The 16,493-nt window shown below is 34.1% G+C and overlaps 1 protein-coding gene, 1 long non-coding RNA gene and 1 other non-coding gene across 12 annotated transcripts; 2 read left to right on the top strand and 1 right to left on the bottom strand.

Annotated features, from left to right (window-relative positions):
- Positions 1 to 268: 268 nt before the first annotated feature.
- On the top strand, positions 269 to 1,304 carry LOC112035659 (uncharacterized). Its single transcript, XR_010628345.1, has 2 exons — positions 269 to 529; positions 859 to 1,304. It is a non-coding gene; the product is annotated as an uncharacterized LOC112035659 (long non-coding RNA).
- Positions 1,305 to 2,470: 1,166 nt separating this feature from the next.
- On the top strand, positions 2,471 to 12,408 carry LOC112035679 (putative pentatricopeptide repeat-containing protein At1g64310). Of its 10 annotated transcripts, XR_010628326.1 has the most exons (8): positions 2,476 to 2,728; positions 3,510 to 6,041; positions 6,692 to 6,807; positions 9,655 to 10,087; positions 10,456 to 10,480; positions 10,948 to 10,977; positions 11,326 to 11,504; positions 11,959 to 12,403. XR_010628326.1 is itself a non-coding variant. In XM_024068509.2 (2 exons), the coding sequence occupies exon 2, from the start codon at positions 3,935 to 3,937 to the stop codon at positions 5,621 to 5,623; it is 1,689 nt and encodes a 562-aa protein (XP_023924277.1). In that variant the 5' UTR covers positions 2,476 to 2,728; positions 3,510 to 3,934; the 3' UTR covers positions 5,624 to 6,266. The 10 variants fall into 10 exon arrangements, 1 of the variants encoding a protein (XP_023924277.1); XR_010628325.1 differs by having other exon boundaries at positions 10,948 to 11,504; positions 11,959 to 12,405; XR_010628328.1 differs by lacking the exon at positions 10,948 to 10,977 and having other exon boundaries at positions 9,655 to 10,023.
- Positions 12,409 to 14,787: 2,379 nt separating this feature from the next.
- On the bottom strand, positions 14,788 to 16,269 carry LOC111997746 (uncharacterized). Its single transcript, XR_010628323.1, has 3 exons — positions 16,150 to 16,269; positions 15,888 to 16,003; positions 14,788 to 15,225 (listed from the first exon to the last, which is right to left on the bottom strand). It is a non-coding gene; the product is annotated as an uncharacterized LOC111997746 (transcript).
- Positions 16,270 to 16,493: the final 224 nt, after the last annotated feature.

Raw genomic sequence — 16,493 nt, 5'->3', positions numbered from 1 at the left:
CATGGGTGACTACTTATTGAGTGTTCTTATTTTTTAGTCTTCCATTAACTTGGAGGGGGGATTTAAATCCAAAATTCTTTTTTATGATAGAGTTAGGATAGCACAGCTCCAAGACTAGTCTTCACTCATCCTTTTACTGTTACTGTATATTTGTTGCATATTCTTCTATTAGTCCAAGTGGTAACAATTCCTTCTACAAAAGAAAGAAATGTGTACCTCAAAGTCAATCTTGTGGAAATTTAAACCCAACCATATCTAATTTTTCTTCTACCTAACCTTAAAAATAATATAATATGCTTAAAAATTAGCAGCATAGCATAACACGTCTCTCCGTCTTATTACATTAACCCTTCAAATCTAGCTCTTGGCTATCTCAATCTCTCATCCTTACTGAGTTACTGGCTATTTACAAGTTTTTGTTTTCAGCTTTTCATCATGAGGAGTTTTCCCTCAGAGTTGATTTCAGCAGTAGTGGCAGTGTTGCTTCTTGTGGGTGATTTTCCGGCAACTTCTGCGTTACCTTCTTATGGTAATAATATATATATATATATATATATATTTCAATTTCATTGCTGTCACATTGATGAGTATTTGGGTGATTTTCCGGCAACTTCTGCGTTACCTTCTTATGGTAATAATATATATATATATATATATATATTTCAATTTCATTGCTGTCACATTGATGAGTATGAAAGGACCATAAGCTAAAACTCCTCCAATGACCCTCTAGATTTATGCAATGGTAGATATTAAGCTAGATTCATGAGGTTTTACAGTTTTTCTAATTATATATATGAAGGTCCTTTAGACTTGGATAATTTCTAACCTGCTATGATCTATTTTTGGCATGAAAAGGTCGCAGGAAGAGTTTATGGCATGTATCAGACAGTAGAGATGACCCAATGAAGACAGTTCTAGAAAGCAGCTCTGAAGGTCTAAACATAAGTAGTAGCAAGAAAATAGTTTCCTTCAGGAGCCTAAGAGGATTTTTGTCGCCTCCACCCTCACCTCTCAAAGCCCAACCACGGTCATTTCATAGGCTCTCTCCTCCCCCACAGATTATATGAATTCATCTCTCTGACTTTTGTCATGTGGATTTCATTTCCAAAAAGAAGTGCATGTTCAAAGGGGCATCGTTAACAAGCCAATTTCATATGATGTACATGATAAAGATTTGTGCATTTAGCCTTTTAGATTAAATTATCCACAGTTTGTGAGTTTCACTTTACTTTTTGTCTTAGCTTTATTTCAAATAATATAAGTGTGCATTTGGCATTAACTTAAAAAATCAGTTTTTTTTTACTATTCAGCTTATTTTTACTACTATTTATGAGTCTCATTGCACTTTTTGGTATTATTCATGGGTCCTATTGTACTATTTTAGTTATTTTTTAACTTTATCTACAATATTCTCAGCAAAAAATTTTTAATTTCAGCTAAATAAATTATTTTCAAACGGACACTAAGTTTCAGTTTTTTAAAAAATAAACTAGATTTTAGTTTTTTTGTCTCACATTAATGTTAAAGCTCTTTAGATAAAGAGGTTTCGTTTTCCTCTCTGTTTTTCACATGACTTTCTATGTGGCTTTAATGCCTGATTGTTTCGGTATATAGTGTTTTTACTTTCTTTTTCATAATTTGATAATTATAGTGTTACATAGATGAGGGATTTGAATATAAACATTTTTGTTGAAAACACCAAAAAGTAATAATTGAATTAGAAGTCTTTTAGCAAAAATAAAATAAGCTTATTCAAATTCGTACTTCAAGTCTCGAACTCATTAAGAAGGAAACCTATGGAGATGTTCTATATTTAAAAATAAAAGTAAGAAATGAAAGATTAAGTAATGCTCTGGTCAGTAATTCTCTCTAACAAGATTTTTGTATCTTAGACTCTTCACCTATAAAGATGTCTCATCTTTCGCGTCATTATTTTATTAAGTTACCGGTCTATTTGTAATAGAATCTGTACTGCAACAGCCCCTCTGTAATTGATTCTTAGTTCTTAATATATATCACTATTACCACACACACAAAAAATAACAATTAAACCGAGTTTGAATTGCACGTTTGCGTCTGCATTTGGCCATTTTTTCTTTGGTCTCGTACATTGTTTAGGGACCTGCAAGTATGAAAAAATGTAAATTTTGCTTTAAAATTGAGTCTTACGCACTATTTATACATTTAAAAATTATTTTACTACAGTATTTTCAGCAATAAATTTTCAGTTTTTAACACGATATCCAAACAGACTACCTAGTAATTACACAAAATTAAAAAGCCAAACAATATCACCAACGCGTGGTAATCATTATGCAAGAACACACTCAAATTAGATTAATTTCATTACTTAGACCGAAGAAAATCCTTACTTTCTTGAACATGCTATTATCCATGATGTAATTACATCGTCACATTCATAATAAAATTTCAGTCTTCTTATCAAAAAAAAAAAAAAAATTTCGGGTCAACCCAGCTCACGCAACGTTTATCTTCACGGATCGGAACATTATATATTTTTCAGTCATAGAATAGAAGAGAGAATTGACCTCTGTAGAGTGTAGGCTGTAATCTGTAATCTGTAATCAATAAATCTACACATAGATACAAAGACTTGAGAAAATCAGAAGGAACTGACCTTCACTATTCTATTAAGTATTAACCACATCCCCCCCTTCATTCATTATCTCTCGTCACCACTGCATATCCCGCTACTTATCTCAAGGTATGGTTACTTCTTATCAATCTGGGGTTGCTTTTTCTTTTCACAAAAATCACATCTTTCTTAGTTCTTATGCACTATATACATAATTGAATTGCTTTCCTCTACTGGGTCATACTCCTTTTACTCTTAGCCAGCTTTTGCAATTGTAAAAATACTTTCTTTTTGTAATTGAACCATAGAAGTGAAAATGTAGAACTTGTATAAGAATAAGATATCGAAGTTGGAGAATTAGTAAGAGAAGATTAATGTATTCATACAGATTTTATGTGTTGAGTCTCACAATTAGCATACAGACCTTTGTTTTTTGTTTTCTGTTCCACAAAGTTTAAACCAACCAAACAAATAATCGTTTGCGAGTTAAGAATTGAATTGAAACCAGGCTGGCCGTGTGGTAATACAGGGCGCTATAACAAGAATAAGATTTGAATGTCCCTGTTCTAAGTTCAAGAATCAGAAACCTTAGGTGTAGTGTTGTTTGGAATTAGTGTGTGTCTTTTACTCAAAATCTCATTGTGGGCCTGAATTTATCAATCCCCATATATGTGTGATTGGCCTTTTAAAGCAACAATTTTTTTTTCTTGCAACTTCATGTGGTAAACCTTCTAGAGGTTTAGGTTTCTATAATACTACTTGAAATAGAAAGGAAAGGAAAAAGCTCAGCGCACATGCTACTATGGGCTAATTGATTGGTTTTTGAAAACAAGAAAGGACAGATTGATTTCTTTGGCAATGCCCCCTTCCTTTCATTGGGCTGATTGGTTTGTTGTTGCTTTTGCCACAGTGAAGAATTCGAGGGCTTTTATCATGCATTCTGCTTTGGAGAACTCAGTCCCCAAGATGTTCTTGAAAACAATTTTATGATGGCTCATATCATTGTCTACTATCAACAATGGTGATAAACCACCCAACAACAGCTGTAAACCACCAATGGTTGTCAATAGTGGTCAAAGTGATGGTATGGGTTAGGGTTAGTATATGACGGCACAATACCAGTTCAACGCAAAAACTATTGACTCTCACAGCCTAAAACCATGAGACCCTGTGGGACTTTGTGGGATTGAGGTCTGGCTATGGCTCAATCACCCAATCCAACCGAAGAGTGTCTCCGCTTTCTTTTTGCATATTTATGTATCAATTCTTCTCCTTCAATTCCACTTCCCAGTAAAATTATCACAGACAATATAGCAAGATAATGATCCAATTGACATGTTCTTTCAGCACCATTTTCTTCACTCAGAGCTCTCAAAGATTTTCCAATCCTTGTCAAGAACCAAACAACTGCATGCTTTAATCATAAGGACCCACCTCTCCTGTGATCCATTTTATGCAACTAGAATAGTGAGGTTCTATGCTATCAATAATGATATTCATTCTGCTCATAACCTGTTCAACAAAACTCCCCAACGAAGTGTGTTTCTTTGGAATTCAATTATTCGAGCATATGCGCAAGCCCAAAACTTTTGTGAAGCACAATCTCTCTTTAAGATGATGCTCAGAACTGAAACTAGACCTGATTGTTTTACTTATGCTTGTATTATACGTGCGTGCTCTGAGAACTTTAATTTAGGTGCATTAAGACTTGTTCATGGAGGAGTAATAGTTTCAGGGTTAGGGTTGGATTCCATTTGTGGTAGTGCATTTGTGACTGCTTATTCAAAGTTGGGCCTTGTTGATGAAGCCAGTGTGGTGTTTCATGGGATACCTGAGCCGGATTTGGTTATGTGGAATTCTATGATTTCTGGTTATGGCTGCCATGGATTTTGGGATAAAGGGCTACAGCTGTTCAGTAGAATGAGAAATGAGGGGACGCAGCCAGATGGATATACGATAGTTGGGTTGCTTTCAGGTTTAGCATATTCCAGCTTGCTGAGTATTGGCCAAGGAATACATGGTTTTTGCTTGAAAAGTGGTTTTGATTTTAATGCTCACGTAGGTAGTGTACTTGTGAGCATGTACTCTAGGTTTAAGTGCATGAATTCCGCATATAGAGTTTTCAGTAATTTATCCCAGCTAGATTTAGTTACGTGGTCTGCTTTGATAACTGGATATTCTCAATCTGGGGATTATGAGAAGGCATTGTTTTTCTTCAAGAAACTCAATATGCAGGGCAAGATGGCAGATCCCATTCTAATTGCCAGTGTGCTAGCAGCTGTAGCTCAATTTGCAAATGTAGTGCCTGGTTGCGAGATACACGGTTATGTACTTAGACATGGATTTGAATCGGATGTAATGGTCTCCTCTTCTCTAATAGATATGTATTTGAAGTGTGGTTTTGTGGGCTTGGGTATTCGTGTATTTGAGATTATGCCAGAGAGGAATATAGTTTCTTATAATTCTGTAATTTCAGGCCTTGGTTTGAATGGACTTGCCTCCCAGGCCTTTGAAATGTTTGAAGAGATACTAGAGAAAGGATTAATACCTGATGAATCTACTTTCTCTGCTCTCCTTTGTGCTTGCTGCCATGGTGGCCTTGTCAAAGATGGCCGGGAAATTTTCAGACGAATGAAAGATGAATTTTGCATTCAGGCTAGAACTGAGCATTATGTTTACATGGTAAAACTCCTTGGGATGGATGGTGAGTTAGAAGAGGCTTACAATCTTATCCTATCTTTGCCAGAACCAGTAGATTGTGGCATTTGGGGAGCCCTTTTATCATGCTGTGATGCGTGCGGAAATTCAGAGCTGGCAGAAATTGTTGCTCAGCAGCTTTTTGATGATACTCCTGAGAAAAGTGCTTATAGAATCATGCTTTCTAAAATATATGCTAGCGATGGGAGGTGGGATGATGTGCAGAAGGTGAGGAGTGATATGACAGGAGATCTGAGGAAAATGCCTGGTGTTAGCTGGATTGAAGCCGGTGGCAATCAACTGTTGGAAAGATGTATAAATTCTTGATCAAATCTTCTACAAATCATCTTGTGGAAACATCTGTGGATAAACACACTGTAGGAAAAAGCTCTTAAACACAGTGAGCCCTTCTGAGTCAAGCTAGCTCCAAGTCTTTTTCTAAGGACTTTTCTTTTTTGAGTTTTCTAAGGTGAAAATGACTCCAAAAAAGGAAAAACACACAAATTACCTGGTTGAAGATATGTTTTGCTTCTAATACAAGCTCCAAGGGCCTGCATCTTCACATTAGAGTGAAATCTCTCACTGAGATTCTCTTCAGCCACATACATCACTCTGAAGAGGTTACCTATTTCTCCTGGAATGCCACCATAGGCATGTAATCCAAAAGGATCAGGATGCTCTCAGTCTCCTATTCCTGATGGCAGCTCTGCGTTAGTGTGCTTAATTCCCTTGGAATCATCTTTTGGTAAACATCTGTTGTGAAAACAGCATTTGTTGTACATTGACCATGTAACAAGTTTTTAGCTTCAATAGCACATTCCAATTGGTTGGTTGCTTCACTATGTAATGCTTATGCACACGCATTGCAAAGGGATCTCCTGTTTTTGTTTGTATACTAAAAGAGAATATACATGTACTTGTGAGATTGTGTCTTCATCTGTTTATGCAGAAGAAATGAGATTTGCATTTATTGATTAAGTGAAAATATACATGTGGTATTGTAAACAGTATACCATGCATCCTTGAGCACCAACTATTTTAAACCAAGGAAGTTAGGCCTAATAAATTCTGTTTGAAAATAAAATGCATAAGATATGCATTCTTCTTAACTTTTTCAAGGTAGTAAATTTTATTTAATTTTTGAGTGCCCAAAATCCTGTTATACATACACACTAAGTGGGCATTTTGGAAGTATCCCTCATGAATTGCCAACAGGGGGATCTGTCCATTACCTCAAATTGTCTAGAATTTCAATAATTACAATGCAGTGTTCTGATATAATAGTTGAAAAGCTGGCTTTTCAAGATTGTAATGCTTTTTTTTCTTTCTTTCTTTTTTTTTTTTTTTTTTTTTTTTTGGATTTTCTTTCTTACCTTTTTTCGGGTGGTTTTGCAGGAAGAACGCTACATTTCCAAGTTGAGTTTCTCTTGGCCCCAGGTGTCATGTCAAGCTGAGTGCCCATTAGAGGTAGAACAGTTGTATTTGCAAGTTACAGAGATTCAGTAGGCCAGGCAAGGTTCTAACTGTAACTAGGATTCTAAAGATTATTTGGTTCATATTTAACTATTTAAATGACAAACAGCCAAGGTCATTGTTGCTCAAGTGGCACCTCCTGACGTTTCCAATAGAGATATTCGGGGTTCAAATTCTCCTACCCATTGTAATTATCAAATTAAAAAAAATAAAATAAAATAAATGAAAGGAACAAAATAAAAGCAAAAACTTGCTTTGGGCAACAAAGTTTCCAAGTGTCCTAGTACACATATATTGACCAATTTTCTTTTTTCTTTTTTCATTGCTTTACATGGTTTATTTTTTAAATCTTTATGATATATTCTGCTTTCAAATTTATTGTCAAGGTGCAACAGATAGAGAATACTCTATGCCACCTCTTTTTTTTCTCACTATGTTTAGTAATATTTAATTGGTGAGGGAAACACAATCATCATAGAAGCAATAAGATATTGAAGGCGTTCCATGTTTGTCATAGGGGTAATTTAGCAAAGTTGGATGGTGTTGAACATCGTATTCATGTCATCAAAAAATCTTTGTTGAGCTGTCTGTATGATTGGATGATTGACCTTGGCAATATCCCTTGTCATCTTTTTAGATTTTATAGTTTTTATATATGGTTATATACAGAAATGTATGGAACCTTCCTAAAGAAGAGTCTTGTGGACTTGCCTCTTACCACTAAAATCTATGAGCAATTGATCCCTCATGTTAGTTGTCGGGTAATTTAGGACCAATGTTTTAAAACCGAACTGTTCGAAACTGGAAAATGAAGAGGTTTAAGGTTTTTGAGGTTGGACCAGGGTTTGACTAGAAAATGAACCTTGATGATGTCATAACTATTTAAAATGCAAATAAATGTATTAAGTTTATAAAAAAATATATCAAAATTATCAAAAAAAATTGTTTATCTAAAGAAATTTATACAAATTTCAAATGAATTTTCACAATTTTTAAAAGGTTAATAGAAAAATAAAAATGCATAAACAAGCATGAAAAAATTGTTTAGTAATTCTTCAAATTGAATGCATTTTAATTTAAAATAAGACCATTTTCAAAATAAAATTATAAATAGGACATTCACTTGTAAAAGAATATTTCTTCAAGCACAAATAAATTTAGCAAATTATACAAATTTGTTGGTAATAACTAATAATATATTAAGAGAGGCAATACAATAAAATGAAAACTATTAATCATATATAAAGTTGAAATAAATATCAAAATATTGAAACCAATGACACATTTAAGCCAGCTAGCCTAGTTGTTGGTGTGTGAAACTAAGCCTCTTAAAGAGGCTGGGGGCTGGGATTCTAATCCCTACTTCAGCGCACCTTTGCACATTTTTAATAGAAATTTTGGGGCCATTCATTCCTAATGAGCTAAGCAGGATTTCATAGACTGTTTGAACTTGAGGTTGCAATTCTTCTGGTGTAGCTTGGTGCACATGTTGTTTATTGGAACTGCTACTCTCCTTTTTTTTTTCCCTGAGGAAAAAGAAAAGAAAAGAAAAAGATATCAAGCACGTTTGAGCTTACCATAATTTCAATTGAAGTTGAAAAGTGTTTTTTGTTTGGCCTAAGGAAGCTTTTAATCATGTTACAACTTAAATATATATATATATATATATTTTATCCTTAAATTGCTTTGAACTTGCATTTTTTCTGTCATGATGCATAATTTTGTTCCCTGTTAGATGTTCCAAAATGGTTTTATGTTCCATGGCTTTTGTTGCTTTTCATTTGTGAGGGTTTCTTACTATTTTCTGCTCTATCATTTCTTACAGTGTAGATTAACGGATTGCAGTTGAAGCCCAAACATTATCATATAAAACTCTACTTATATGGCTATTTTAGTGTGACAAGAAGAATCCTTATAAATAATCTCTGGAGTTGGAATGTCAAATTAAAAAGAGAGAATCATCCTAGTCTCTGCCTACCGCTCTTTAGATAATCTAGATAACAACGGATACACTTTAATGTAGATTAGCTGGCTGAAAGCATCCTGTTTTGTGCATTACTAATGTTTGGGACATGCTGGCTGCAGTAGGCTATCTTTGCATACACAAACCAGCACTGCTGTCAGCGAACATTAATTCATATATTCTTATTGAATCAATGCCGTGGTTATAGAGGCTCAAGCTGTTGTCTATATGCTTAAGTATTTAACTCTAGCTAGGTTCACTGATATTGGCTTCTATTTTGTACCTACATCAAAATGCTTATCCAATATAACTGCAGTTGTATTTAGTATTTATTATGATTCTGCAGGTCCAAAAGTTTGTCAATTGGTTCTCAGCTTCTTGAGATCCACAATCATTCATAAATTTTCAAAAGATGTGACTAATTTTTCTAAAATCTATACCCTATGTCACATGGACAGTTTCAATATGAGTGATTTAATGATGCTGGACATGAATCAACATCAGTTGTGGTGATTCCTGTTCTGAGACATTTTGAGGAGTCCAATAAAGGAAGAAAAAATGCATTCAAACTTGACCAGAAATTCCCCTGGACAACTTTTTTGGGATTAGTTCAAGATAACTGGAGTAACCGTAGAAGCAAGATAAGTTACATAAGTGATAAGACCTTTATGGCAGACATTAAAAATGGAAGCTTTGAAGATTCAGCCAAATCACTCTGTCCTAAGACATGGGGATTAGAAATTTTTTTAACCTAAACACTCAATACAATCTCTACGTGTGACCAAAGTCCATGTAACAGATTGTACCATATTGATATCAAAATTTTGAAGAGCATTGTTAACTAATGGGCTTATGGCAAGTAGTTTGAAGAAATATCTGTGATTGATTTCTGAAACTTTGTAATATCTTTTCGTGTTTCTAGTTTCTACCCCAGGAGAGCTTGAAGGATGTGATACAGTGATTTTGCTTTTGAAATTATGTGTTCATCAGTTTGAGAGCTTGAAGGACAGGAGAAATTTTGTGTTCCATATCGAGGATTAGGATCAGAAATTTCATCTACATCTAAGTTTATCTCTTCTAATGGAAGTCATAATAGGTCACAAAGGAATATTTCTTTGTAATCTTCATTGGCTTACATATGTTTGATGGAGAATCCCACATCACGGAGACCACTACAAGAATAACTTATGCTAAGTATGATTGATACAGAAATTATGAAGAATTGAGCTATCGGGAGTTATGTTCCACAAATGCAGAATCTCTTGCACTAGGATGTGATATGCGTTCTGAGGTAACACATGCTAGTGACTTAGAAACCACTTGTTCGAATTTTCCACCCAGCTTGAATGCACAAGGTACCCTTACTACTATGCACGTGTAGCTCATGCTTGGTTCACCATTTATACTCCTATTTTGCCTTATAAATGCTGCATAACCACCAAAGATAGCTGTGGAAGTTGATCTTAATTCTCAAGTCCTAAATAGTGATACTTAATGAACTTTGGCATTACTGATTGCTTCCCTTAATATTACATTGTCATTTGCTACCTTATTTGAAAACTCTATATAAGCTGTACACTTCCTATTTAAGGGTAATTGAAGCACAGTAGTAACACTGCATTATCTGACGACCTTAGTGTTATAATTTTTTTTTTCCTTTTAAGCAAAGATTTTTTTTTTTTTTTTTCATTTATGTTTTGTCTCCTGTTTGGTTTTCTTGCAGAGACACATGACAGATTCTTTTCATGGTGAGTTAGTTCATTCCGTTGTCATTTTTCTTTTGGCACTAACATTTCTGGTTATCCTTTTTGGTTTATTCCTTACATACTCAGTGGTTCATGGCTTGTATTTTGAGGCCTAGGTCTAGTAATCATCCCCATGGGAACGATTACGATTCAATACCTTAAACTTGGTATTAATGCTTTCCATCCTATTTTTAGGAGTCTGTTCTTGCTATCTTATGTATGTTCATGATACACTCCATATTTGAAAGTACATAATGAGGCAGATAATATGTCTCTGGATATAGACAGAAAAGGGTTATTCAAGAAGACAAAAAGGTTGCTACATGGTTTAATTGACATAAGACATTGTTTTATGGTTAAAGATGTTAAATATTGTGTTTAACTGTTCTTATTCTATCAGATATGTTGAGTAAAATAGAGAGTGCTATAACTAGCAGCTAAACCAAATTCTTTTAACCTTTGGCCTACAGGTAGTTTTTCATGTATACACCCACAGCCAGGTTCGTATGATTTTTTAGTAAAATAGGCAGGTACCCTTTGAAGCTGTTGTTGTTCTTTCAATCATTTGTATTTGAGTTACTTTCACTTGGACCACATGCTGACAGCATTGGCACTACTATCTTGCTGATAATACATTTCTTTTTGTACAAGTTTAACTCATACCTTTAGGAAAAAAAAATGCACATGGCAATAGTATGCTTGGATATTAAAGTTGACTATCAATTCATGAAATTGCATTTTGAATGCCTTTTTGTCTGTACTCTGTTGTATTATTGTGTGTTTACCAGTACTTGAATGGCTCAAGCCACGAGGCAACTGATGGTGATTTTTGTGCTTTACTTGTACAGTTGTACCTGATTGTCTAAGCAATGTTTTACCAAGTTGGTACAAAAAGAGGGAAAAAAAAATGCTACCAGGCTTCATGGTCCAAAATTAGAAGTTTAAAAATGGGTAATCCTTGGGCTTAGCTAACGAGGCTTTGGGTTTGAGCCCAAATTAACTCGTATTGTTGAAGCCCTATCCAGAGGTTGGTCATATTTGTAAAACCTTGGGAGTTGTTGTTCTTTTTTCTTTTCTTTTTTTATAAAATTGGGAGTTTATGTTCTCATAAAAAAAATAAATAAAAAAGGTACCTGTACAGATGTAGTCTGGGTTTTTAATGAAATAAACAGAGAAAATTTTATAATTTCACTCTTGCAGTCATGCTATTGGAGTGACCAATTGCATATTACATTTTTCCTTCAAAATGGTTGATTACTGATTAATTCACTCAATATCACACTGCCATTCACTACCTTTATTTGAAAACTGCATTTAAGCTGTACATTTCCAATGTAGTAGGGCAATTGAAGCTCAGTAGTAACATTGCATTTCTGATCTCCTACACTTATGGACCTTAGTCTTATAAATTGATTTTATTTTAAAGCAAAGCTTGCCTTTTTTTTCATTTACCTTTTGTCTTTTTGTTTGTTTTCTTGCAGAGACAGATGACAGATTCTTCTTTTTACAGTGAGTAAATTCATTCAATTGTCATTTCTCTTTAAGGACTAACACTTCTGGTTGTCCTTTTTGGTTTGTTCCTTACATGCTCAGTGGTTCATGGCTTGTATTTTGAGGCCTAGATCTAGTAATCAGCCCTGTAGGAACAAAGATTATGATTCAGTACCTCATGAACTTCTCCTTCCTATCTACCTTCAACTTGGTACCCATGCTTTCCATCCTATTTTAAGGAGTCTGTTCTTCCTATCCTATGTATGTTTGTGATAGACTCCATATTTGAAAGCTTCATTATGAAGCAGATAATACGTCTGGATATAGACAGAAAGGGTTATTCCAGAAGGCTCAAAAAGGTTGATATTTTACTGTTCTACTAGGATGTGTTGTGATTTTGCTTAAAAGATTAAAGCTTTTGGTCTCAAATTTTTTTTTTTTTTTTTTGTATACCTTATAGATTCACTGGAAATAGAAGACCTTGTTGTCTAATGTGGCAAAGGTATCCCTATTTTAGGGTTATTTCACTCGGTCCATCTCTTAAGGATTTTATGGTGAACAGAACAATAGGTGCCAGAATAACTCATATGTGGGGAGTAAAATTATAACAGATAAACAATTCAAAGAGGCATTCATGGTATATTTGTGTGTTCTCTCGTGGTTTCTTATTTAGCATTCTATTATAATACACAATACCAGGGTGATATCAGCTTAGACTTAAATAAAATTGAAGTCTGTAATATCTTCCTCTTTGTAAGCTGTTGATTCACATGCATGGGCAACTGAGCTTTGTTAAGCGCTTCATTTTGTGGGCTATATCATGATGATGATATGCTTTTGCACCCTCAACTGTGATATTATTCATCGATATTATGTGTTTATTTAATTGTAGTTTTTATATGTCTATGGCATTAGTTTGTATCTGTATATTTATTCTCTCATATATATATATATATATATTTTCAATCCAACAAAGAGCTTCTAGTACATCTTTAGATTTACGATGTGCTTTTGCAGGGACTGATGCATACCTTCATTTGTCTCGTTTGGGAGATTCGCAAGAACCACTGCCGTGAACCTAGGCTACAGTTCCAAAGTTAACAATACTCTCAAGTTGTCATGATTAATTCATGGAAATATAGGACTGAGGTTGAATGCTTGTATGTTTTACTGTCAAAGAGACAGATTGCCAATTTTTTCATTCTAATAAATTGGCATTTCTCTTGTATATGATTTGTAAGTTACCGTTACTTTTTCCTTGTATATTCTTCTTGGGTTGCTAGGTACAGTCATGATAATCCATTTATTTCTTGGCATTTCATAGGGAGCGGTTTTATCTATAGAAGTTAATTGTGTTTTCTGCATCAATAGAATACATTTAGGCCTTGGGGGATGAAGTTCCTAAAATCTTATAATTTATTTTAAAACGAGTGAATTGGATTTTGTCACATCATCATTTTGGATTTTGTCACATCATCATTTATTGGTGGGCAACTTTACCTTCCAATTTATTGAAGAGGCTGATTCCTGTACTTAAACCCTCAACTTGTTGCTTTTAGTGGAAGACACTTGCCATCACACCAAGTCTTGACCTTTTTTGTCACACAATCAATGATTTAAGTGCATATCAAAATGATGATAAATTTAAATGGATTCAATGGCCTCCTAAAGCGCCAGCAATTGAGAATGGGCCCTCGCTTTCCTGATGATAAGTTTTCTTGGGGTAGGCTCTATGCAAAGAACTTATCACTCTAAATTGAATACACACACGGATCATTCTATGGTACATACAATGAATCATAGCTACCTTATTTTAGCCATTTATTTATAAAATATATATTAAATAATACTATATCATATTTTAATGATTAAGATTTGGTAGAGATGCCGCATAAAAAAAAAGTGTATAAGAAAGTGTGTATTAAAGAATTTCTCCAAGATTTCTATCTATTGGCTTTACTTAATGAATTTACTAAGGGTATACATTAGTAAACTATTTTGAGAAACTTTTTATAGGAAATTGAAAAGACTGTCAAATTGTCAAAAAGTTTGATAGTCTTTTTAATTTTCCATAAAACGTTTTCTAAAATGAATGATTAATGTATGCTCTTACGACATACATTAATGGGACCCTTCTTTAATAATCATCTGCATTGTCATGGTTAAACCCTACATCCCTAGTGCCCCAGCATATGAATATAAAGTATAGCTATTGTTTTTATTTATATATTTACTTTAATGGAGTATCATTACTCATTAAAGGAGGCTTTGCGGTGGAGTCCTCAGCATTAGGGGCAAAACCATGAATATTTTGTTTTGGGGGCTAAAACTATCAAATTGACGTATATTTGGTGCTCGAATCAAAATCATATTACCACAATTCCAATCAATAAATCTTTCAAAGAAATCGAATCAGAGAATGTCTCTTTTGTAATTACAAAGAATTATACCACACATTCATCTATACAAATTCACATTTGTGAAATTATTTTACTTGTTTGATTTATTTCAAACTCAAAATCTAGTCGTCCACAAGGATACCATAAGAGTTTAAAAAATGGCAATATAAACTCAATCCAACCCAAGACTAAAAATGAAATTCCAATCCAGCCGTCTTCCCTATTAAATTACATTATTAACAAGTTTGGAAAAATTCACATTAAACTAAATTATTTCTTTATGTTGTATATGTATACAAAATAGCAAGATCAATTAGAATGTATTCCACAGGCATTGCGAGTTTTAGAATTTATATATGAATAGAAGGGCTTTGCACATTCAGAAACTACTAAAGTATTCCAAGCACTCTTAAACATGTCTTGAGCCAAAAAGGGGGCCTTATAGTAGCTGCTTGCCATCATAACCAAAATTCCCATCAATAACTGTTATTTTCTGGAGCATGCGTTTATACATCACAAAAATCATGAACAATTTTATAATGGAAACTATGGGAAAGAGCCAACCTAGAAGAGAAACAGTACACGTGAATATAGCTATGAATTATAAATCAGCTCAGCATACTCTATTTATCATGTCATTTGGTAAAAGTATCACAGTTTATCGGATCTGTCACTAGGTCTATCTTGACACAATAACTTTCCATGCTCTATAAATGCAGAAATATCTGATAAAAAATGGTTATGATATGTCAGTGCCTTCTTTGCTTTGCACGCTTCAGTGACTGCCGACCCTTTATCTTCCATTTCTCATTTCCCCCTGGTTGATTCTTTTCTTCTATCTCTCGAACCTTGCGCTTCCTGAAACAGGTTTCCACACAAAAAGGAAAACAAAGCAAGATACATTACAAACTGAAATTAAACCTTCAATTCATAAAGAGATTCTGGCTATTCCAAAAAATAAGATGTAAATCAAATACAAACATGGATTGTCATAAAAATAATTGTGCTCTTCACATAACTGAGGGCAAAGGAACAGCTTCCTCAAAAATAATCAAAATAATTCCAATTTGGTTAAATGTAGCAATGGAAATGTGTAAACTGCACAATAGAAGTCTTGATGGAAGTTCTGCTGGGAATAGTTACTAGAAATACAAAGCATAAATTAAAAGGTCATCTTTCAGCCCCCCTTCTCTCCCCATCTAATACTATATGCTCTCTTGTGGTTTTATACTGTGTTACATCATTGCTGTTTTCTTCACAAATTATGCTCGTCTGAAGATGTTTTTGCAAGTCCATTTGAAGATGACAACTGAGATAAGCATGCACTTATAGCATTTTAAATTTAAATTACTCCCTTTGCTGATGAATTTTAATTTTCATCTTAATCAACCATTCTATATAGGCAAAAGAACATAATTTTACGAATAACAATAATGCATTCTTTATACCTTTTAAACTCCCCACATTATGTTGTTATATGGTTTTTCAACCCAAACACAAGATAGAGTTGCATATCTCACCTGTAGTCAGCAAGGGTACGGTCAGATAGCAACTCAGCTGCAATTGTTCCCTTCCTCTCCTTATTTTTTAGTCTACCAGTGAAGAAGTCCGAGGCTGACTCTACCACTGTCCCGATCTAATTGTAAGAAGACAAATGGAATATGAATCAGCCAAGCCTAAACAACAAAATGTATGACGCCCAAAGGAGAATACACATTCCCATTTTCAGCTCCAACATATCACATACCATACTATTAGTCTAGAAGTTACAAACAGACTTGCCTGGAAATACTTGGGCAATGTTTTGGATTTTGAATCACCCTTCTTGTAGTGCCTCTTTGGATCAATGGCACTTCTCAACTGTAATCATGAACATGGGTTTGAATTCAGAAATCAAGAGGAAAATTTATTTAAAATAATTTTAGAATATAATAATCTGTCTATGTTACAGGATCTAATAACTCCTAGCAAGCAAATGAACCATCAAAGTCAATTAGCAAGTGCCCTATTATCTTGATAAACCCATAAACTACTTGCATGCATATGCAAGCTTCACAATCACTTATCCCAAAAATAATTAAAGAGCAAGCCTCACAATAAGTTCTTGTATATGATGATTTAGTTGT

The sequence above is a fragment of the Quercus suber genome, unplaced genomic scaffold, assembly GCF_002906115.3.
Source record: "Quercus suber isolate HL8 unplaced genomic scaffold, Cork oak 2.0 scaffold_48, whole genome shotgun sequence".
Classification (NCBI taxonomy): domain Eukaryota; kingdom Viridiplantae; phylum Streptophyta; class Magnoliopsida; order Fagales; family Fagaceae; genus Quercus; species Quercus suber.
This window is presented reverse-complemented; position numbering and strand designations above follow the sequence as displayed.